Source organism: Sarcophilus harrisii, chromosome 6 (genome assembly GCF_902635505.1).
Source record: "Sarcophilus harrisii chromosome 6, mSarHar1.11, whole genome shotgun sequence".
NCBI lineage: Eukaryota > Metazoa > Chordata > Mammalia > Dasyuromorphia > Dasyuridae > Sarcophilus > Sarcophilus harrisii.
In genome coordinates, this window is record NC_045431.1 from 119,008,538 (window position 1) to 119,034,589 (window position 26,052).

The 26,052-nt window shown below is 33.7% G+C and overlaps 1 protein-coding gene across 39 annotated transcripts in view; it reads right to left on the reverse strand.

Moving 5' to 3' along the window:
* The window catches only part of SORBS2 (sorbin and SH3 domain containing 2), a 423,285-nt gene that overhangs the window by 107,275 nt on the left and 289,958 nt on the right, over nt 1–26,052 (reverse strand). For 22 of the 39 annotated variants that reach the window (XM_031943203.1, XM_031943204.1, XM_031943210.1 and 19 more), the window contains 5 exons: nt 20,528–20,577; nt 14,828–14,920; nt 7,623–7,649; nt 7,255–7,379; nt 5,522–6,163 (listed from right to left, as the gene is read on the reverse strand). In XM_031943203.1, the coding sequence (XP_031799063.1) occupies nt 5,522–6,163; nt 7,255–7,379; nt 7,623–7,649; nt 14,828–14,920; nt 20,528–20,537 (897 nt within the window). In that variant the 5' untranslated portion in view covers nt 20,538–20,577. Of the gene's footprint in view, nt 1–5,521; nt 6,164–7,254; nt 7,380–7,622; nt 7,650–9,789; nt 9,841–14,827; nt 14,921–20,527; nt 20,578–26,052 lie in introns of those variants that run through there. The other 17 variants (XM_031943224.1, XM_031943226.1, XM_031943228.1 and 14 more) reach the window with 7 other exon arrangements.

Below are 26,052 nucleotides of genomic sequence, written 5' to 3' on the forward strand. Positions count from 1 at the left end.
GAGAAGGGTGCTAATTGTGGACTCTGACAATAAAAAGTAGCTTGAAGAACAGGAACTCATCCTATAATTCTTAGCTTCCTTTTTCTTACTGATTCAAATCCAGTGCTCTAGACACATATTTGGGTGCCTGAAAAATCCAGAACTCTCCTAGTTTCCTAATCCCTCCATTACATATTCTGTATCAGTCAAATCATTCCCTATTTATAACCCATAGCATCCTGCCTCTAGATATTTGCTCATGCTGGTCCTTTTGTTTGAAATGTTCTATTCCTTTTTACCTGTTAAAATTGAACCTGATTTTAGAAATTTAACTCAAATGTTCCTAAAGCATTCCTTGACCAACTATACTTAACTGTATCCCCTTAGATGTTGTGAACCATTTTATTTGAACTTTTCTAATGGACTAATAAACAAAAGACATAAACCCCAAATCTAAAGAAAGAACTAAGAATGACTTAAAAAGGAAAAGATGATTTCCAGTTTAGGGGCAAAAGAATCAATGGAAGGCTTTTGGTTGGAAGAGTGGCTAAATTTGATTATGAAGGAAGAAAGGAAGGAGTTTCAACAGTTAGAATAATTATAATAATAGCTGTTGTTTTTTTAGTACCTTAATATTCACGAAGTGCTTTATAAACCATTGCCTCCTTTGAGGCTCATGACATTCTCATGAGGTAGGTAATACAGCTTTTACTCTCCCCTTTTTACAGATGATGAAACTAAAGGGACTTTCCCAGAGTCAGAGTAAATCTTCCTTAATCTAAGCCCATTATTCTATCCATCATACTATGACCCTCTCTGATGGGGGCAAAGCTCAGGTAGAGTAGGTAGAGATCTTATACACCATCAAAAATGTTTGGATTATGCAAAGATACTACCCACATGGTGCTCAACAAACCACATGTGAAATATGTTCAATTCTGTGGAGGCACCAATTTCTAAGTTATTGACAAACTGCAATTTCTCCATAATAGGATAATAAGATGGTAACAACCTTGGAAATATTTTCTTCTAAATTTAAAAGAACAGGGAGTATTTAGTGTGGAAAAGAGAAGATTTATGGATGACTATATAGTGGTTTTATGTTATTCAAAAAGCAAGAAGAAAGATGGTACAGTAGATGGACTACTGGATCTGGAGTCCAAATTTGACCTCAGGTGTCTACCAGTTGTGTGATCCTGTATAACAGTTGCTTAATTTTGTTTATTTCAGTTTCCTCATCTATTAAAAGAGAAGATAATAGCACCTATCTCCCAGGATTGTTATGAGTATAAGATGACATAATATTTGTAAAGGGCATAGCACAGTGCCTGGCTAGGTTAGTTATTATTAGATTTTGAAAGCAGAGGGTAAAAACCAGCACAAGGCAGACTTCAACTTAATATAAGAAAGAACTTTCTTTAAAAAAAAAAAAAAAAGAATGTTTTTAAAAACTTTTTACATGCAACTGAGAAAAATAAAATACTAAATAAATTTTAAAAGAAAACCAAACAGTTCTGTTCAATAATGCTAATGAAAACTCTATAATATTGAAGATGATCCAGGAAAAATACAGATGTACTCTTCCATCATCCCACCATTCAGATACTGACAATCCTGTAACTACTTACTCATTTCAATGTGTGAGATAAATCCTCCACTTGAGTTCCTACAGATGTAAAGAGCAGCTGTGACTGTGCTGTATTGGCCCCTAATGGAATCTAATTTTCCATAATAATTGAAAAGATGAGTTTTGCCCTCATGAAATATAATAGGTGCAACAGAAGAGTCTGCCTCTTTGGGATCCAGTTATTTGGCTTTGGTTGCCAAGTTTCTGCTGACAACCTTCATGAACTTGGCATTATGAACAACACTGGTGGACATTTGTTCATGTGACTCCAGAGAGACAATAATCTTTATAAACCCTCTTTTGTCAGGACTTTGGGAGGTAAATTAAAGACAAGGAACTTATAAAAATAGTTTGGCTTCAAGAAACAAGACTATAATTTTTAGTTATTTGGACTATTTTCTTGATTCATTTAAATTAATGCCCAGGCTCTAATAAAAATTTAAGATTGTTAAAAAGCTTCTGGGATACCAGTATGTTTCTCCCCTTAGAGGAGTGAACATCTTCAAATTAGATATGCTAATTCACAAATTTATTTACAAACTTCTCCACCTAGGTCATCAAGGTTGGTTCTAGCTCTTAATTTTCACTAAGCTGTCTGGCCAACAGGAATGTAAAAGATTAAAGTGACCTTTGTGAATCTTTTTTTCTAAGACAAACGGTTTAGAAATGTAACCTGACAGTTCCAATAATGTATTTTCTCTCTCTTGTTGAATGCTTAATCTCTCTGAATAATAGAAATAGAAACGATTTCCTCTGGGAATTTTGACTATGAATTGCTTATACAGACATTTGTTCAGGATTAAGCAGTGTGCATACTGGGTGGTCTCAGCATTCTCACCACCAATAACACAGAAGAAAACTTTAAAGAAAAGCTTTCAGATTTAATTAGATTTTCACATAAACAGATTTATTTTGGAAGACAAAGATTACTAGAATTGTGCCTGCTGACTTCTGTACTTTCGCCTGAAGGCAAGCCAAATTCTCAATCCCTCTACCCCCAATTCTTGTAATGATGGTGGTGTTTTATCTCCAATTTTCACACACCTGCTCTCTTGCCTAATTCAGTCCATTCTGTGATGCAAGTGATTGGCCATGTTCTTTCTCCAATTTAATGAGTCTCATTGGAGCAATGTCGTAGCTTTTTATTTTTTTTTTCTTAATGCATATAGTATTGTATAAATTTCAGGGACTATGGCACCTAAGGAAGGGCCTTCAAGTCACAATGAAAGACAATGTGATAAAGTATAAAGAGCATGGGACAGAAGATGTGGATTGAAGTACTGACTTAATTATTTGTGTAACCTTGGGCAAGCTATGTAATTCTTCAGTATGCTTTGTCTATAAATTGAGAATTATAAAAGCTGCTCACTCTCTCACAGGATGGTTATGAAAGTCAGTTGATATGATAAGGTAGCAGGACTGAATGCTGAACTTGGACTCAACTAGAACAGGGTTCAAATCTCATTTTTGACATTTACAATTCTGAACATCAGGTGTCTCCCTAGTCTAATCAGGATAATTGTGCTTACCTCATAAGGGTGTATGAAAATATCATATGAAATAATGATATGTAAAGTGCTCCACATACTTCTGCACATTTATCAATATCAATAACATAATGAATTGATAGTTATTATAATAATATATTACATTATATAATCACCATAATGATATACAATTTTTATTTTATCAAAATAATAACATGATCAATTGATCATTTCAAATTTAAAGTATTATATAAATTTAGGATATTATTGTCTGCTTCTAATCGTCATGTAGGATATAGACACAGAAAACATTTGTTGATGATACTGTCTTTTCATATGAAAACTTTTGTTTTCATATAGAGACTGAGTCTATTTAGGATAGATTAGAAGTGCAGTGAATATTTATAAAGGGGAAGAGGGAAGGAAACCTACATTTATTTGATAGGCACTGTGCTAAGTACTTCACAAATATTATCTCATTTGATTCTCACATACCCAATTCCAATAGTAATTAGCAAGGAATCTTTTTATCTACTCTACATTTCCAAACTGGGTCCTTTGACATACTTATGGCCCCATCTCTTCAGGGGCTCACCATTTTGGTGCTAGGCTTAGTGTGGACATTCATTTGGCTTTAGACGTATTGTACCTTGGAACTATCAAACTCAAATGATCCATTAATTGCAGCCTCCTCTTGTTTTACAGGAATCTGCCCCTACACAGGCCTACTGTTGTTCATTCATGTCCCCATTCTTCATGACTCATATTTGAGCTTTTCTTGGCAAAGATATTAGAGTGGTTTGGCACTTCCTTTTCCAGCTCATTTGACAGATGAAGAACTCAAGCAAACAGAGTTAAGTGACTTTCCCATAGTCAAACACCTAGTAAATGTCCAAGACTGGACTTAATTCAGAAAATCTTTCTGAATCTAGGTCTAGATTTTATCCACAGCATCAATTAGTTCCTCATATACTGGTCTATTATTATGTAATTATCCCTCTGTTTCAACTTAGATTTTTAAGATTATTCTAACAAAATAATTGTTGACAATATTATTAAAAACATACATATATCACCTATTCTATGATCATCCTTGGATTTTAAAATGATTTTTAAACGAAACAACTGTCAAATACATTATTAAAAGCACACACATATGATCCAATCTATGATCATTTTAGTACTATTTAGAAGAAAAGGGGGAAAAAAGATAGCATCCCTCTTTTCTCTCAATAGAATAATGCATGCAATAATTTGAAGTGGGTTACTGCTGTAATAGAAGTTTGTAGATAATCCTACAGGACTTTCCTGTCCTATCTCCTTTTTGAAATACTCTTCATTATATATTTTATACTACATCCCAAACTGGAGTATTTGTTGAGAGTGTTTTGCACTTTTTCATATCTGTGCTTTGGGCCAGGCTTTCCCCTGTGCTTGCAAAGTTTTCTTTCTTCTCTTTGTCTAATATCCATTAAAACTTTTTTTGTTTCTCTAGTTTAAGGACTTCTCCTTTGTATTGCATCTTGTTATACATCTCTTCAATGATTATGTTATACAATGTCAGCTATATAGTTTGTTTTTGTCATAACCATAAATTATAAGCTCTAAATGCATAAGCTCACATCTAAACTTTGCATCACTACTCAACATAGAACTTTGTATACAATATGAGCTTGATAAATGTTTCTTAAATATTGCTGAATGAATAAATAAATAAAATTATAATGTTTCATAACAGTTATAAAATCTCAGAGTTGGAAGAGCCTCAAAGTTTATGTAGTCCAATGCAAAAATAATCCCTTTGCAACACATGTAGTCATCTACAAATTATGCTGCCTTTAATTTCTGAAGTTAGTGAATATCAAAAGTTTCCCAGTAGAAGAGGCCATTGTCTTCTATTTTCCTCCCATTTACTCACCAAAAAAAAATCTTGATTTCCATTTTCTTAAGTCTTTACATATATGAATAACAAAAGTTGGAGGTTGCTTTAGACACTGACTGAAGTAATTTATAACTTTGTAAGTTATAACTGGCTTTGGTGTATAATAGAAAGAATCTGAGGGCATGGATTAAAATCTGGCCCCTGCTGCTTATTAAATATGTGATCTTGGTTAAATCACTTAATCTCAATGAGCCTCAATTTCCTCATCTGTAAAATGAGAGGATTAGCCTCAGTAACTTCTAAAGTTCCTTCCAGCTCCATACCTATAAATGCAATGACTTCAATATTATTTGACCACAGATATCTAAAAAAGGAAAGAGCTCTGGAAAAAAAGATTCCTGAGTGCATGGTTTATAGCTTCTAAAACTGTGTGTGTGTGGAGAAAATGTTCTATCAAAGCTTACATGTTTCTTTTGTAAAATCAGTGATAGAAAAGGTTAACAAGGTTCAACACAGTTCTGAAAGCAAATATGGGAAAGAATATACCACATGGCTCCCTGGGGGCTGTTCAGAAGCAGCAAATGAAGAAATAGGTCCCAGTTCCTGACGAGGCTCCTTGAAAGTATCTGGAAAAAGCTCAGGTCCTCCTTTGTGGCTTTCCAACTCCTGTCCTGCTTTATGGTCATGGAGGGGAGCTATCTGAATGGAAAGAGATGCTGTGTGTACCTCAGGCGCATGGTTATGAGTGGGTGAGAAAGGCCTTTGGGAAAATCCCAGTGCTTCAACAGGCTGAGGCCACAGAGGAATGCTATTTGATTGATCTTGGTTAGGGGTTAATTTCAGGGTAGAAATTCTCCGTAGCTGAGTATCTTGTGTATAGTCCTGTTGGAGTAGAGTGCTGTTGTCAGCTGCTGGTTGTTGGGAGCCTGAGTTGGAAACTGGGCTCAGTGAATTAGTGATTTTTTGTGTATAGGTTACAGTTGTGTTAGATTCCTCAGAATACATAATGGTATGACTATTTTCTTTGTTAGAACACATAGCCTTCTGGAAAGTGTCTCCGTTAGTAAAGTAAACTGTATTTGAGGGGATTTGCTTCTTGGTTATTGATGGGTTCAAAACACTATCCTCTTTATGATCAGTTACTGAAGGGCTAATAAAACTCTCTTTTCTAGGAGGTGGTAGGGGCACCTTATTTGACAAAATCATCCACAGAACAAAATAACATGAAAGGAAAAAGAGAGAAAGGCAATGTTAGCTCTGAAAGCAACCCTTTTAAAGTCCATACTTTAAACAAAAAAATTGGCGCATCACACCTATTTATAATTCTGATGGTTAGGAAGCTGTTACTTACATATGTTTACAAGACCAACGCATTACCTTAGTTCACTTTAAACTTTGTTCACATTCATACAAAAGAATAGCATCATAAAAAATGCTATTATCCCCTATCTATGGATAAACAGCTTAGTTCTTATTAAAAGTAAAAACAAACTCCAATAGTATAGCAATTTAAAGACCCAAACTTTAAAAGGAATATACAGATTGTTAACTCTGAGGATAGAAATATTCTAGGAAAACAAGATGAATGAACATACATTCTATCCTCATGTTATCAGGCATCACCAATGGTCGAAATTATATTCATACATACAAACACATTACAAGCTCACTAAGACATCTAACACATCCCTCATTTAATAAAGTCTTGAATCTATTATGTAATATGAATCTATAGTGTATTCACAGATGATACATTCTCATACCCAAGGCTTTGGGATTCAGAGGATGGGCCCAGAGTCTTTAAAATATTTTTCTTTTTTTTTTTTTAAATAGCTTTTTATTTATAAGTTATATGTATGGGTAATTTTACAGCATTGACAATTGCCAAACCTTTTGTTCCAATTTTTCCCCTCCTTCCCCCCACCCTCTCCCCTAGATGGCAGGATGATCAGTAGATGTTAAATATATTAAAGTATAAATTAGATACACAATAAGTATACATGACCAAACCGTTATAAAACATTTTTCTTTAAAGGGCTATGAGCATCTTATTAACTTTTTGGGGGATGAATTATCAGAAAAAAATTTAGTGTATTTCTGACCCTGCCTTCTAGTCAGAGAATAAAACTGAAGTCAGAATAAGCAAAAATAACACTCATTCATAGGTGTAGGTAATACACCTAAATGACTAAAGCCAACTGATTTGGAGTGCCGTGGAGTTGAAAGTTTTAAAATGTCTTTCACTTTAAACCATGAGAAACTTGTGGGAGTAATCTTACCTGAATTGGTGATTTTTTGTCTTGTAAATTTGGACGAACACTCCTAAAGCCTTTTGCTGCAAGAGATGAATAAGTAGCATCTCCATTCAGTGTCTCTCGAGTTCGCTCATCATAAGATCTCCAAGCTTTAAGAAAGTAAAAACATAATACAACAATATATCTAATGCAGAGATATCCATATTTACCTTCTTTAGAATTCATTAATGAAATGAAATATTCTTCTTGGCAACTAAATTCAATCACATTTAATGGAATTATAAAAATATATGAAATCAAAGGTTAGATTTAAACCAACAATATTATCTTTAAATAAAAACAAATTCAAAATAACTACAAAATGACAATATGCAAAATAGTTTTTCCTTTACCTGAATCTGGAGACTGAGAATCATGTCCTAAAAGAAAATGAATGCCTATATTAATACTAGCATAAATTAAATGAAAAACTCAGTAAAATTATTTAATAAAATGATAGTTTTATCACAAACAATATTCTAATTATCAAAACACAGAATGTAACATTATGAGGTATAATCATATTTTGTACATTTATTTCCACTTCTTGTACAACAAAGTTTGTTAATTATACTATGCATTGTCTCATAAATTAAATAATTTTCACAGTAACCTTGAAATCAATGAGTTTTTACTCCTATTAGTGACCAAACTAGATAAATGGATTTAAAATATTGTGTGAACATTCTACAAGGATTTGGGTGAAAGGCAATGGAATCTTTGGCTAAAAACAAGTCAGGCCATCTGATCATGCATTACCACCTTTCTCTTGCCATTAGCAATGTCAACAGAATGTGGTTTTGAGAGGGCTATATTTTAATTTTTATGTTTAGAAAATATGTATTAATTTTTTTATCAGACTTTATTTTCCCTTTTTACTATAGTTAATTTTCCATCATAACACAAAGGATCTGCTAAAAGCACATTAGATGATTTCATAAGAGGCTTCCTAGAAGATGCTAGTTTCATATTTGATTTCTTTATTTGCTAGACTTTAGAAAAATCTTCATTTCTGGTCAATTTCCTTTGATAATGCACATATAAAAGAGTCTACAAAATGTATGTTAACAATCTTATTGGAACTTGGTTGAATTAAACTCTAAAGAGACCTACGTTGTATTTAGATAGGACAATTATTAGAATTTTAGTGTATGGTTCTATGTGGAAATGGGAGGATACAAGGGATTATTTTCAAACACATGCCTATATTAAAGATATCCTGATATCTAGGGGGAAATGCATTTGAGAGATATGTAAAAGAACAGAAATGGCTGAATTCTGTTTCCTAAATTAATGAGCACCCAAATAATTAAAAGGAGTAAAAAAGTGATTGTGTGCATGCCAACATATAGTACATGTATATGCAACTGACCCAAAGATTTGGAAGTGATAGGTAATAAAATCATCTATTATGATCAGTTACTGGTGTAATTTAAATGGATATTACCAGAATTTATTCCAATGTGCATTTATTAAGCTCCTTCTGTTTGCTGGGCAGAATGTTATCTGGTTTGGATACTAAGACTTGTCTTAATGAATAATCCCTGTTCTTAAAGGGTTTGTTACTGTTCAGTCTTGCCTGATTCTATGTGACCACATTTGGGGTTTTCTTGGCAAAGATACTGGAGGGATTTGCCATTTCTTTCCCCAGCTCATTTTACAGATGAGAAAACTGAGGCAAAGAGAGTTAAGTGACTTGCCCAGGATCATTTAGCTATTAAGTGTCTGAGGTCCGATTTGAACTCAGGAAGATGAATCTTTCTGACTCCAGGCTGAGCATTCTAATCATTGTGTTTTAAAGATTTTACATTTAGCATGATGTATATGTATTGTTGCTAAAAGAAACAAAATGACTTGACAAAACAGAAATTATAACTGTAATGCGTTAGATGTCAATGAGTTTTTCACTTCAATGTTTATAGAATAAGAATACTTTCAACACTTTGGATCTTGCAGAAATATCAGAAATCTTAAACTTGGTTAAAATATACAGGAGATCAAAAATTAGGGGTCAAAACTGGACTTTAAATAAGATTTCAGCAGCAGAGGAAAACTTGCCTCAACTGTACATAGCAACCTTCCCCCCCTCCCAAATAAATCATGCTAATGTATAGTAGTGGATCAAAACCCTTGCATTTCTCATACTCATAAATATGGAATAATTCTTGGCCCTTGTAGAGAATAGTATATGGGATAAAACGTTGATATCTAATCCAATTTCCTAATTTTATAAGATGAAGACACTGAGTTCTTCAGTAGAGTTATTTGGACCATTGCACACAGGTATTAAGTAACAGAGTCAAGATTCAAACTCAGGTCTACCTAATCACCCATTTTTTCCTAATGATGTAAGTCAATTCTCATTACAATATATAATACTACAAGAAAACTCTGAACAGCAACAGGATTTCACACTCAGATAATGATTTGTTTTCTGCAATATCTGATTCAGTGTAATCATCTGGATCACCCTTTGTTGGAATTTATCCTAAAGAGACTTAGCCTTTATGGCGATATTACCATGTAAGCAACCCATACGACAGAATCTCAGTCAGGTCTTCAGAGATATTTCTAGGGGAACAATGACATTGGTTGAGCATTAGACTTTCAGTGATTCACAAAACTAAACAGGCCAAGCATTTCCCCAATATTATTTGCTTAAGAAAAATAAGGGTAGTACTAAACCAATGGTAATTATTTTAATACGTTCTTTTTTCATCTTTGGAGATCCCAATGAGGATTTGCATTTCTTGCTTTCTCTTACAAATCTGTTAATTTGCTCACCAGATCCAATAGTTGTTATTTTAGTTTTATTACATTCCAGGTCTATTCTTCAATATCTATTGATATTTTCTGGGCTTCACTTACTATGTTATATGCTACCTTCATTTTTCTTTGCTTTTCCTTCGATATCATTTTGTGCTTTTCCTAACTGTCCCTTCACCTATGGTTGTATGATTTTCTTTTCATTGAATTAGAGTCCTCCTTTAATGACTATATCCTTTCTCATCCTACTTTTCAACAAACAGAAGAATAATGAAAAAAAGAGAGGAATGGCATAAAATCAAGGACCAGTATGGACAAAAAAGAAGATAGTCTAACCATATAGGATAAAAGACACATATCTTGAAAGTACACTGGCACCCTCAGAGATTAAGATTAAGAACAACAACAAAAAAAAAGGCTTCAAGCATTTTGAGCAGACTGATAAGTAGATGGACCTCAGAACTAAGAGTCAGGAAGACCCAAGTTCAAATCCACCCTCAAACATTTGCTAGGCAAAAGTGTTTTTGCCTAACTTAAATTAGTTTATAAATGAGGCTATGTTGTGTGTGTGTGTGTGTGTGTGTGTGTGTGTGTATACTCCAGCTGTTAATGTTAGGTATTATGGAAAAAAAATTGATGACAACGGTATAAGATGAGGTATAAAGAACTTGAAACCTTGGTTAGTGCCCTCACACTGCCTCGGCCTGCGAGGCAGAGTGTGTGGACCCTGGAAGAAAAGAGATAAGGGCAAGAGAGAGGGGACGCGCAGAATGGAGGCAAGACAAATCCATCTGATCAAGCCTCATTTTAATGGGTGCAATAGTACAGATATATATAGCAATAGGAAAGGAGGCAGGGTTGTGCAAACACAGTACAGGGTGGGGGTCCTAGACAAAGGGTTGGTTTCCCGCCCAAGGATGTCGGGTGTCTCTGGTCCTAGGAAGCTTTATGATGTGATTAGGGGATACCTAGATATCTGCCTAATCAAAGTTAGGGCAGTGCTTGGTCATGTAGGATGTGATTAGGAGATTCCTATTCAGGAAGCCTTTGGTATGATGTGATTAGGGGATTCCTATTCAAGGTTAGGGCAGTCTTTTGGAATGTGGCCTTATGTGGCCATAGATTAGTGCCGGCTCCCTACATCACACTGATGAAATCATAAATCATAAACTCAGTTCTTAGTTTCAGTCTCATTAAGGAATAAGGAAAAAATATCCTTTTAAAAAAATTTCCCTGTAAATGATCCATTCACTTATTTAGGAAGCCAAGCTTGTTCTATGTCTGTGAAACACAACCTAGGGACCTTTTAAACTCTAAATCTTCTGATCTTTTGATTAGATTGTGACAACTGATGTCTTTCTCCATTTTTATTCTCCCTGGGATGAGAAGGGTCAGGATTTTATAATTTGGGCAGGAGTTTAAAACTAAAAGCTAATCTTGTGCCAAGTCAATGATTTCCTACCAGGGACTTACATGGCAATGCAATCACTCCAAGACTAATTTTAGCAACCCCCTAGACCTCAAAAGTACACACACACACACACACACAGTCACACACACAGAGACACACACACATATCTTTCTATATGTTCTATAAGTAGGGTTCTATAAGAAAGTTTTAAAAAAATGTGGAAGTACTAGAAAGCAAGGGATGACTGTCAGACAAAGAAAGAGCAATATTTTTTAGTAGGCCAAATTTTCTTTTTTTTTTTTTTATTGATAAGGTAATATAATTATAATGGAATATGAACCCAAAATTTCCAGGAGAAAAAAAAAGATAATTCTAAGTACTCCTCAGATATCATTGAATAACAAAAATAAAGTATAGGATTTTTCCAAAAAGAATTAAAACTTTAATAAGAAGATACTGGGAATTAAGTAAAATACCAATACTGTTATATTAGAACTAATCAAAACAAACAACAATTTAGAGAACTTAAATCACTTGTTTGGAAATTTCTCTAAAGTATTAGAAAGAAGCTCTGAAAGATAATTAGAGCTAAAAAAAAAAAAAAAAAAACTAGAATGCAATTTCAGGCCAGATTTTCTAAAGAAATGAGCAAATGATTCAGAGATGTACATACAAAAGGAAACCTTAGCATGCTAAGGAATCATACATGACTACTGCAATTCATACATACATAATGGTGTACAACAGAGAACAAAAGAATAAACTACAAGGAAGCAAAGAAAAGATTGAAGAAAACAAATAAAATAACAATGATTTTTTAAAAAATAAGTGTTTGTTGATCTGACAATAAGAAAACCATAGATATTATTTAATTAGAAGTTGGATGACCATTGATGGCTAGTATTAAGGAAAGAGAATTTAGCCAAAGCATCTGAAAAATCTGGCCTTGATTAACCTTGCTAGGTCATTTCCATTCCTTTAGGTTTTAGTTATCTCATCTGTGAAATGGCAGACTGGATTAAATGACTTAGTTATTTATTAAAATCCTTTCCCAATTTTCTCAACAGCTAGTACCCTGTTTCCCTCTCATAGTACCTTTCATTTAACAACTTAGCATATATTTATGTATGTGCATAAAATGTACATTTATGTTGTATATATTTTCTGTATTTTGTCTCAGCCCTATTAAATTGCAAGTTCCTTGCAAACAAGAATTGCTTCATTCTTTTTATTTATATTTGTATTTCCAGTACATAGTTTACTATACATCTGGTGCATGGTAGGAACCTTAAAATATTTGCTGATTAATTTTCAACTCCTATATTCTGTGTTTTCTGTATTGATAAGAAGTTAAGCTAGATGGTCTCTGGAATGCTTTTCAACTTAAAGAATCTATGATTCGTTGATTTTATAAGGTAAGTTTTACCAGGTTAAATGATTTCTAAAGATATGAAATGCTTAAATCCAATCAATCCTGTAAAATTTTAAGCAGGAAGGAAAATAATTCTATTCCTTTCTCAGTCTCCCTCTAAGCCCCACCCCAAGATACCCCCAAAACCAAAAGCACAAACCCAAAAAACTCCTAAACATTTCCTGAAGGCACATAAGTTCATGGAATAAACAGGATTTTAATGCAAGGAGGCCTGACTCTGCCTGGGTTTCACATAGTGTTAAAAAAAAAAAAATTCTATATTTGAATGTGGCAAGCAATTCTGTTACTTTAGGCATCATTATAGTTCTAGCTCATGGCAGAAAGTTCAATGTGAATTAAGATGAATTTCTCAAATGGACTTCATTCACTTTCAACCAGATGCTTTTTAAACAAAGCTGAACTATTCCAGGGAGTAACTTATCTGATGGCTTATGGGTAGCTTTCACTTTCCATCCTTAAGCATTAAAATATTGATCCAAAGAAATTTCTTAAGAAATCTTCATTGATATTGAACAAATAATTCAAAAATCTAAAACTCAATTTTTTTTTTTTTTTGGCAATACAACTAAAACAATTCATTTCTTTATGATACCCCATACCTAGTACTTTTTGGTGAGGCACACAGTGATAATAGCTTTTTCATAATGACTAATTCATACAACAAATGAGACCCCAACTATGAGTAATCATCAAGTGCTCAAGAACAAATATCATTAGACTTCTTTTGTTTTTCCCTAACTTCAAGTTATTAACATAAGTAAATTTTGGGAAAAAACAAACTCACTGTAAATCATTTTACTTGGAAATTAATAGTCCTTAAATATTATAGTTCTTTATTATTTTTGCTATTCCTTTGCTATTCACTCTTGCAACTTTAATACTTGGGTCTCCTAAGAGGGAACCAATCTTACATATGATAATAAATTCATTTCCAGGACAGCTATGGCCATCTCCCTAGAAAAAGCAAGGTCATCATGGCTCTGCCCTTTATTCTAAGCCAAAGATTCTGGGAAGAACTTTTTGCTTTAAGTTGGTGAAAAGTAAAGACATTTTTGGAAACTCTGTTTTGGGAGTCAGAGCAATCATTCAACCAACCTACACATTTATTGAGTGACTTCCGAATGTAAAGCATTGTGACAAGTACAATATGATCTATAGACTTCCTCAGTTTTTAGCAGTTCTCCCCTTCCCCTCACCACACACACACACACATACACACACACACACACACACACACACACACACACACACAATGGATTAGGTGACAGTGAAACTGCAAAAACTATTTTAGGAAAAAATACAATGCTCAATCTGGAGTCAGAAAGACCAAAGTTCAAATCTCGTCTCAAATACTTATTAGCAGTGTGATCTTCAGCAAGTCACTTAATCTTTGCCTATCTCAATGTTTTATTTTCAACCATACACCTACCTATCTGAGCTGTTGTGAAAATCAAATGAAATAATGTTTGTAAAGAACTTAGCATTATGTGTCTGACACATAGTAGATGCTTAATCTACTGCTAGAATGCTGGAAAATACTGGAAAAAATAGAACCCATTATCTATATAATTAAATACTATGGAACTTTAGTTTCTGAGATAATATGAAAATATGAAGATAATAATTAACACATTATGATGACTCAATATAGCAGCAGTAAAATGATCATGCATTAGTTGTTGTTTTTTTTTTTTTCCACATGTTACACATGAGACATCAGTCATCAGATTAATTTTACTGCCAGGAGGACAGACCTCTTTGGCTCTTTATTTTTGGAATAACAGAAATTGATGAGCACATCATTCACAGGATTAGGAAAAGTAGAGCTCAGCAGGACACTGGGAAGCTCTAAGTTCTTCACTGTCCAAACAGAATAATACTAGAAAAAGAGAAAAGTTAGACAAAGCCATTCCAGTGTAAAATTGTGCAAGTTAGTGATATAGTTATACCTGCAGTCAATAGGTTTGGAGAACTCTGAACTCTCTTCACAGCTGTTAATGTGACAGACATGGCAGCACGTTTGCGAGCACACCCACCGCTATCTGAAAGCAAAAAATAACATAGCGGGAGCCCAAGGCAAAAGAAGCAAGCACATGCAACACTGTGGGATTTTTCAAGTGCAATATGCCAGACATCCATTGAAGCAGTAAATGGTTAAAACTAGTACCATCTATATACATCTGCAGATTTTCTCTAAACAAAACCAAAACCTGTATTTTAGAGCTGTTAATGCCTCAATAAAAGAATCAAAATATTTTATACCTATTATTTTGCTATATGCAATCATTGCTTTCAAAGACAGCAAACACATGTGGCAGAGCTTTTCACATTGCAAAACTTTACCATCAAAAAGTCAGTCTATGAGCAGGGATATCAATATGTTCATTCAGTTTTTTAAAAATCAGGTTTTATTCTCTTACAACTGCTGATCTTGAGTTAAAATAACTATTGAATTAAAAAGTGTGACCTATTATGGAAGTTACATGCAAGCTACGTACAGGATCCAAAAAGAAAGCCTTATATTGTGGAAGTCTTGAGCCCTTTCACAATTATCATTGAAAGTTATATAGTGAAAGAATGAGTCTTCCATCAATTAAGAATGAAATCAGAGTAATCATAAACTACTGTCCTGAGATGAACATATTCCATTTTATGAGAATATTTTCCTTTATGAATAATATTCATATCAAAAGTCCCAAATTTATAATCATGAAATACAAAAACTAAGCTTTTAAAAAAACAAACTATCCCAGTGTGCTCTAAATAATTCGAGAAGCAAAAAATACTTCAAGTATCAGAAGGTTAATGTTCTATTTATGAACTTATTCCTGTTCCATTCCCATATTCCACTCAGTTATGGCCTTTGGAATGATCTTTCTAATGGCATGTACAATAAATAGTTGAGCCAGTTCCCCAGAATTTAACTCTTTGTGACAAACTACAAAAAGAGATAACCCAATTCAATGTTGAAAGTGACCAAAACTACTGTACTTCCAGTTACCATGTTTTGTAGTTTGAGTTAGTCTATGCCATTTTTGTACAAAAATTTTATTTTGCCAATTACTAATTTGAAAGCCATATTACTGTGCATCTACATTAGTAAAGGTCATCTGCGATATGGTTTAATTAACATAGTTTCTAAGCCAGCCAGAAGATGCTTTTATATTAATGGAATAACCTTGTTGCCAAAAATTAATTCTTAGTATACATATTTTAAAAAATAATTTATTCAAATAAAAATAATTCCTTTTTAAAAAGCAAGTTGCATGTAATAGAGGGCCACAATTTTATATATAACCTTTTAAAGTTCTATTTTGCATGTGTCTGCGTGTGCATCACATTCAAAATAAGAATATTAAAAAGTAATAAATTTAATGGGAAATCACGAGAAGGGAATCAAAAATGGTAAGGTAAAGTTTCCAGTAAAGGTACCTTTATCCCACAAACAATCCCCGCCCCCACATTGCCCAGAAATATGTTGTAGAGGTTTTCACTATAAAAACATAACAAATACATGTTTATGCTTGGTGTACTCCTAAGAATTAATAAGAGAAGCACGAAGGTAATTTTACTGGGGACAAAAATAAATGGTTTTAGTGTCATCACAAAATGAAAAAAAAAAAAAAAAAGCAAAGAAAAGCAAGCCAGTTTGACAGATATGGATTTCTGAGATATGATAGGAAATTTATGAAGATTTTTTAAAAATCGGTTATAGTGGAGAATGGGAAAAAGAGAATGGACAGAAGGAGCTGAAAGCAGAATTGCTTAGTAATGCATTACTTTCTCAATTCAGTTAAACCTGGAGGAGACACAGGCTGAGAAGTTAGAAAAGAGGTTTCTGGAATGGTGACATTTAGGGTCACAAAATATGAATTCTCTGTATCTAAGATAGCTCTAAATAGTATGAGAACTTACATAAAAAGAGACTTAGCATTTTTTCCCACATCTCTATAATCAAAGGCCTAACACAAAAGGGAGAAACCTTTCAGAAGCTACAAAATATGATTATTTAAAGGATGAATATGTCAGCTGATCCTCTCTATCTTCCAGAAGCTCCAGGATCAGAAATTGTCCCAGGTTTCCCTACATGAGAATCTTTCAGGAATATTTGTGAGATTGAAATTACTGCCTCTGCTTACCCCAAAGAAGCCTGTTATTGGCCCTCACCTTCAAACTAGTTAACTAGTCTAGTCTTTGCTCTAATGAACTACATAATTTATACCAACTCTTTCCAGCCTTAGAAAACTCATTGTGGATGAGTCACATACCATGAATTATTTATGTCCTTCTCTCTTTACATGAGCAAGGATCTCTTTAACTAACAGCAGGTCATACTTTGAAGAGAAAATGGAAATATCATAGCTGAAGGACTCATCTATATTTTTGAGACATTCCAGAAAGAAAAATAAATGATTTTTCTAACTCTTTCAACCAGCTCATGCACTCGTTTGAAGACAAACATGTGAAGACTTGTTTTTTGGTTTTTTTAAATCATACCCCACCAGATAGTTGAATATTTGAATAATAAATATTTTGGCTATATAAAACATTCCCTAAGGGTCTTCTATTAGATATTAAAGGCTAATTTTAAGACACTAAAGACTAATGTTGTTGTTGTTGCCGCCATCATCATCATCATCATCAATCCTTAGCACAGAATGCTTAGAAACAAATTATATAGTATCTATCTATATAATAGATGAAATCATTATTTGTTTTCAAAAGTAGGAAACTTTTTAAATAATTCTGTTACATCAATCTGAAAAATGCAAGCAAATGTTTATAATTGCTAAGACTTCAAAACATTAAATTTCTTTCATCTATTAACATGCAAATAAAAATGAGGTTCTTCCTAGGATTTGAGTCACTTTTCAGAATTATGTTACATGCACAGAGAGATTCAGGACATAACATGGTCATATGTCATAATAAAACTCTATCATCTAATAAGTATATAATTCTTGAGAATCTAATTAAGGAGCAACTTGTACAGAGGCAAGAGCGTGGCCCTAAATTACATGTTTATGTAAGTTAGATAGATATTGTATACCATTTAGCCTATTCTGGAGATGTACATCATCAGATGTTTAGTTGGCCACAGAATGATGATTTGGGGAGGAAAGTGGAGCAAAACAATTCACAAAGACAGTTGATGAAAGCATAGAATTATTAATAGAAGAACACATCAACAAAACTGTGAGTTCTTGAAATATTGAAGTAGGCAACTCAGTGACTCAGTGGGCAAAACTGTGGGCACAAAGTTAGGAAGATCTGAATTCAAACCTGGCAAACACTTATTGACTCTGTGACCCTGAACAAGTTACTTAATCTCTGATTGCCTTAGTTTCCTCAGATGGAAAATGAGGATCATAATGGCATGTACCCCTCAGGCTTATTGTGAAAAATAAATGGGATAATATTTATAGATCACTTAGTGCAGTGTCTGGAACTCAGTTGCTGTTGTTTGTCCTTTGTTCTCTAAGATGATCACAACATCAAGGAGGTGATCCCGTGAATTCAAGTGAATTGGAGAGTCATCGGGCAGGGGTGGGGTCCAGAGGTCAGTTATAGATCAGGATGACTGGAGATGGCTCTCGATGCAGTGGGGGATCTTTGTCTTTTAAAGCTAAGGTTTTTAACAGGTTTGTTTGGTTGAGGAAACCGGTAATTAAGGCTAGGTAAGAAAGAAATAGGGGGGAAAATGACCTTTTTTACTGTAAAAAAAAAATCAATCTGGTAGGGGAAGACCCTTAGAATCTCTAGTCAACACAGCAACAAATGCTGTTTACATTCACTGTGAGAACATCAGGATCAAAACAAACACCAAGTGGGCTTGACCTGGGACCTTTACTGATCGATCAATGAGAGCCTTTAAGGCTTGGTCCTGGCACATGGTACAGACTTAATAAATGTCATTTCCTTTTTTCTTACTGAAATATTTTTAACATATACTACATTTATGAGATGATAATAGCATTAAACATTATAAAAAGTTTATGCCTACCTATGTTAATATTAATTTCTGGCTTTCAGATTTTTAATGTGAAGACCACAGTAAGTGCAGGATAAATATGAAATATATTTTAGGGAACTCAGTTTGCACCATGAGCATTTTTCAGGCCTTCCTTTGCATCTCCGCTACTTTTTTGCCCCTCTAAATTCTTAAAAAAAAAACAAACTTCTTATGTCTAATTGTGAACCTTCCTGTTTGCTTTCCTTTGGATCATTTCTAGATTACATTTTCATTTATTCTAAAATTCGTCGAATTTTTTATTCTTTCACCTACATTCCTCTCTTTTACATCTATTTGTAAGTACTTAAGGACAGCTTGATTTCACTAGTATTCTTTGTGGCTGCTTAGGACTCAGGGTATTTTATCAGAGGCATCTACCAAAAGCCAAATGTTAGCCAAATAGATCTCCTAGAGATCTATTAATGAAGGAATTATTGGGAATGAACTTTAAATGGCTCATAACTTTTTCATAGAACACAAGTCAGTTCTTGGAACAGCATGAAACATTATACACACACACACACACACAAGACAAAAAGTTCATATGACAAAATGTCTTACATTGTCTACCTTTATCTTCTAACCTTGTATTAACTCAAACACTGTTGGTGAGGAGAGGAGACTGGATGAGAGAAGTCAGTCTTTTTTGGTGGACTGGAAGGAATATGGGATCTTGAGTCAAAAGACCTAGGTTTGGACCTCTACTGTTTCACTTTCTACACAATACAGTGGTTACCATGACCAAGCTATTTCATTTCTGTAGGCGTATTTTCTCAGTGATAAGGTTAGATTAGATGATCTCTAAGGACTTTGGCAAGGAACATTGTAATATTCTGTTTCTATTCCCACTAAGTTGCCAAATGACCACGGAGAAAAATCTGGATCCTCAATTACCTGAAACTGAATGTGAGCATTTTAAGAAAAAAGAAAAGAGAGAGGAAGAGGGAAATTTGAAATTCAATGTAATATCTCAACAATACAAAATATCACTTAGGTAACAAAACACTGTATACAGAATGCAGTGGATAGATAGTTCTAAAGTCCTATTGAAGTTTGTAAGCCAACAGTACTAAGTAAGATATAGCAGCATTCTATATGGAATTGCTTCCCCACATTCTCCTGGAATGCATCATAGAAAATTTTTATCTAAAAATATATGTACATAATGTTTGTATCTGGTGTAACTATAATGAAATGAGACTGATTTGATGTGAGAGTTGAGAAATCTATCCCATTACTTTATAGTCATACTGTGTATTGAGATGGTAAGATGGAGGACATGTAAAACAGACTTCAATGGAATAACTTGCTTTTAAATTTGAGTGATTTTAAAAGGGACAAATCTCTAAGTATACAGATACATACACATAGTTGAGATGGTTTTGTTTTTATCCTCTTCTAAAATCACAATGAGTTTTATAATGCATTCAGAGAACAGAGGAATAGGTAACAAAACAGAGAGTTCAATTGTAGATAGCTCTTGGGTATATCTAGACTAAATATTACCTAATAATCTAGAGTCTTAATGTCATATCTACTGCAGATCAAGTGTCAGCACAGTAAATTATGCAAAAATAATGATTTGGGGTCAGGAATATCACTAAATAAGATTTGAAAACTGACAGAGACAGCATACCTGTATTCATTTTGACCTTGGAGGGTTTGCTATTAAGATCTTCAGTCTTCCTGTAGGAAACAAAATTATGCATTAATTTGTTCACTAGACAAAAGGATGTGGCACAAAATGTGACAAAGATTCTGTTGGGGTAGCAGAGAATTAATTCCACACCAACAAATGAATGAATTAGTCCTGTTTCATAATCAGGGCTTCAGATGGACACATTTATAATATGACAAACTGTTTAAGAACATTTTCATTTAGATTTGAAAATAGCAAGCATGATGTTCATAGTGAATGAATTTTATTTTATAAATTTAAAATTATATTAGAATGCTTAAATCGATAGTGGTATAAAAATTTCTATATACCTAAGTAACTAAAGCTTAACTTTTACAAAATCTAATAACATATGTAAACTACAGTTTCTAAGCTTAATTGCATAATTCCTTAAGGTGAATAAAATTTTCTTTAGAATGAAAAGATTGTCTGATTTTTCTTGTGCAACAAGATAACTGTATAATTATGTATGCATATATTGTATTTAACATATACTTTAATATATTTAACATATTGGACTACCTGCTATCTAGGGGAGGAGATGGGGGGAAGGAAGTGAAAAGTTGGAACAGAAGGTTTTGCAAGGGGTCACTGTGGAAAAATTATACATACATATGTTATGTAAATAAAAAGCTATAATCATTTAAAAAAAAAAAAAGGAAGGAAAAATTGTGTATTATTCTCTGAAACTGAGGGAACTCCAGATTCTAAAAGGTACTTAGATACCTCAAAAATATTATTTGACATAGATGAGTCATTATTCCCTGGATGACTTATTCAACATGGCTTACTCTGAAATGAGGACGGCTATGAAGAGGATTTATCTCTATTTTTCTTTTTTTCCAGGCCCAGATAGAAGTGTAGAAAAGAAATGACTTCCAGAGAGACAATGACTTCTCCATAGATGGTTTCAGCATCTGATGCTTATAAATGCCACTGGGATAAGTACCAGTGATTTGATGTTGTTCAGCATACACATTATAATAGAGAAAGACCATCTAGTAGGAGTTCAACCTGATAAAATGGAAGAGTGTGCTAGAATAAATTCTAAGCACAGCACTTGCACATATGATGTTTTTAGGTGAGATCAAAGAAGAAATATGTGCTCTTAATTAGAAGTAAAACCAAGCAAGAGGTAAAACAATAAAAGAAGCCATTTGAATCTTGCCAGTAGGCCTATATTTTTGTGGAATTTGTTGCTAGCCAATCAATTTATGTCCTTCCTGGATGAACATTCTATTCCATGTATGTCACAGTTCTAACTTTACTTGGATATTATAGGAAAGTAGAATTAAAATGGAAGGAAACAAGCCTAATCAATTGAAACTATTTGTCAAAAAAAAAAAAAAAAGTATTGATCGGCAAGCTTTTTTCCCCCTTTTTGACAACAGTTACAATTGTAGGTTGGAATGCTGTCAAGAATACTTTTGCTTGGATTCCCACAGTATTTCTCCCCCACCCTGCTCCTAAGTCCTACCTAGCTTTCTTTCTCCATTACTATTATACTTTTCACTCTATTTTTTATACCCAGACCACCTTTCATTCTTTTTTTAACATTAAGTTCACTTTCTAAGAGGAGCCTACACTGAATGGTAAAGATAATGACAATAAAATCAAAATGGACATTAATCTTGTCTTGCTTGTGCCAAGTTAAACTTTAAGATTAAACATCATGGACTGATAATGTTACAACCTAATATAAGGTACTTTAAGGTTTAGAATAAAATGGAACACTGGTAGCATATTTGACTGAAAAAGGTTAGCCCAGTCATGAAGCAAAAACGAGACAACAAATGGACAGTCTCCAGAGTTACCTGAATATTCCCACAATATTAAAAGAAGCCATGAAGGATGTTCTATGGAGGTTTTATGAATGGAAATTTAAGGAAAACATCCATAAGATAAGATGGTGCAGAGGAGATAAGACTTCTGTTTATGAAAGCGGCACCTTTGTAGGTGAACACACAGTTCCACCATAACTATGTAATATGATGAAGACATCCCAGAAAAAAAGATTCAGATCTTTTTCATGTTCTCTTTTCTATCAATCCTGACTTAGTATTCAATAAATGATGATCAATCAAGAAAATGAAAGAATAAGAATTGTCACAGTGACATTCTTTCTGATCCATTGAAGACAACACAATCAACTCATTATATAGCACAAAAATTTGGCATCAAACTAATTTACATTTTTCAATTCTGTAAGATCACATAGTTTTAATCATCTATCTTGGGAATAACATGCTCCAATGTGAATGAAGATATCTCAGTGCATCTCATCTTCCATAAGGGTATAATACAAAAGTTACTATAGGATTATTCTTTGAGGAATTTACAATAAAGTTACATAAACTCAACTTGATGAACATTTATTGAGTCCTTAATATGTACAAGACCCTCGGAACACAAACAAAAATGAAAGAGTTCCTGGCCTCAAAGATCTCATATTGTAACTTTTCACACTGATTTAAGGTAATCCCCACGACAGTTAACCTCATTTAAAAAATGCTTTTCAGTATATAGAGATCAATACTGAGCATTGAAAAACAGTTCTATGTTAAGTTGTTTTAATGATATTTATATTTGGAAAGGGTGCCAAAAAATAAGCCAATAGAGTAGACAGTAGCATTTCATGTGGTCACATGGAAGCTGCTACAAATATTTTAATTTTAACCCTGTAGCATAACTTGCAGTATTCTGACCTTAAAGGGACAAAGAAAATGGAAAAGAAAAATCTCAAGGGGATTGTTACTAAATCAGAGCCAACTTCTAAAATTAAAGATCAGATAAACAAAATTCACAGGACTAGCAATTTAGCAATGAAGGGCTTTTAAGAACACACCTTCAATTCTACTCTATTACTTTAAAAACTAAAACATGGCTTCAAGTTCTAATAACTGATTTAAAAAGAGAGAGAGAAAGAGAGGGAGAGAAACTTATAGGCTGCTATAATGTAAAGGAATCTTAAAGAACACTTAGTCTAAACCTGTAATTTTGAATTACAGGTTTAGACTAGATGTTCTCTAAGATTCCTAAGAATCTCTAAGATTCTCTAAGATGAGGAAATGCAGGATGTGTGAGTTGCCCAAGCTTCTACAGTTAATAATTTATAATGCTGGGATTAGAAGCCATACCTCCAGATTCCTGGTTTCAACATTTGTTTTTACAGTTACTCCTCACTTTTTCTTGTTTGAATACTAGTAGAAATATTTTCAAAAGATCTGACATTACAAAGGAAAATACTATTCTAAGATGCTACCGAATCTTTCTTATCTTTTCTTCTTTAAGTTAATGTACTCTTTGCCTTAGAAAAAGAGTTTGTATGGGTTTCTCAATTTCAGGTTGTCTAAGATGTCAGAATGTGAAATGACCAAGTTGCTAGTCAAGTATAAAAATACTTTCCCACCCACAAAAAAGCATTGTTTTGTGTGGAACCTTAAGAAGGGTCTAACTTGAAAGGAAAAGACTATTCTTAGGTGACTGATAAAAATTCATGAATTCTATTTATACTAAAACCATCAACAAATCCACCACTGAGAAATCTCTCCAGACAATTTGAAACCCAAGTAAGTTCAATCTCTTTTGTTAGGCACTGATAAAGTGTCTTTGATTGTAAGGCTAGGTTTGCATAACAACCACAAATTATTCTGGAAAGCTTCAAATTCCTCAAGTGTTTTCATGCTGCTAGAGGAGATGGCGTTTCAAGTATTTCCTTAGCTTAGAACTAGGCAGTTCCATGAAGAAAAGCTGAAAATGCCTCCCCCTCCCTCCCCCCTTGACTCCCAGTCTTGTCATAACTGCAAAGTACATTGGGAGTGTCCAAGAGTGTTTATGCAAATGGTTCTGGGGCTCTGATTTCCCTAATTAGATTGAGTTCTTGCCAATTTTCAGTGAGTTCTTGTTAAGCTTATTTATAAAGGTTTTTAATAGGGCTTGAGCAGTTTAAGGCCAAAATTGGCTAAGGGTGATAAGCTGCCTTGTGAAAAAATGTGCAGCTCTGGAATCAGACATTTGGCTGCTCATGTTTGGTTGCCAATATGGTATCCCATAACCAGGCCTATGAGCTAATGGCATTATAGAATATATGATACCAGTATACTTTCCTCTTAAGTACCCACTCAGGTGGCACCCACCTGGAGCAACATTCATTGGCCCATTTGTGTTCCAGACTCCAATTATGTCATTTTCTTAATGAAAATTAATATTATCTGAAGTCATAATTATATATAAATATGTAAGGTCAAGTTTAGTCTCAGTCCATGTGAACATCAGATGAAACTATTTTTCATTGTAGAATTTTATCTCAGGAAAGTGCTATATAGCTATTTTAAAATGGACCAAACATCTATTCCTTTAAAGGAGAAAACAGAAGCAACACATGTGGTAAGAAATATTTAATATATTGATCAAAATATAGTACTTATTATATAGTTATACATAGGATCATAGAACTTAAGATACATGGGACAACACAGGCCATCTAGTCCAATTCCCTCATTTTCTAGCTAAGAATACTGTGGCTCAGGAATTAAATTAGAAATTAGGTTAGAATTATAAGACTATAGAACTAAAGGTAGAAGGGACAAAAAAAATCCATCTAGTCCAGTCTTCTCCAGATGAAGGGGCTGAATAAGGTCCAGAGAGAATATAATAAAATTAGCATTAGAGGTAAAATTGTAATCCAGATCCTCTGACTCCAGATTTGGGGCTCTTAAACTGTCCCGATATATTTTTGTTGTGTCATTTCAGTTATATCCAACTCTCTTTGACCCCATTTGGAATTTTCTCAGCAAAGATTTAGATACAGTTTGTTATTTCCTTCTCTAACTCATTTTATAGATGAGGAAACTGAGGCAAAGAGGGTTAATAAGTGACTTGCCCTGCATCACACAGCTAGTATATGTCAAAAGCTGATGCATACTCACATGAATGAGTCTTCCTAACTTCAGATCTACTCTATCTAACTCTATCTACTGTACTGCCTAGCTATCCTTTCTGAAAGATTAGCTCTGTTTTATTTTAACTTTTAAGTGATATGCAAAGTCCTAAATTTAAGTAGTCTATTTCTTAGCCTGAAAAACTAGAAGTATTCATAAATATCATTTTATTCTATTTTTTAAATTATGTTCAGATAACTTGAATTATATTGTTAGAGGTAGCTTTTAGTCACTGGTTCTATCCCAGACAATACTTTGCCTGACCTTATCTTAGAAAATAAAGTGGTCTGCCTTTAAAATAGTTCTTCTAATTCAGTTCCCTGTGCACAAGAAATTTTCCTTTCTACTTTGTATATCATCTCTCAGAGCTGGCAAGCATATGTGACAGCTGACTCTGACACTCTTATTTCTCACTTAATAGGTAACACTGAAAAGCACCATACATAGAGCTTATGGACCAAAGTTATGTTCCTGGGAGAAAGCCCAGAAATACATACAGCTAGCAACAAAGTTGATAAAACCCAGGTTTAAGTATGAACAGTC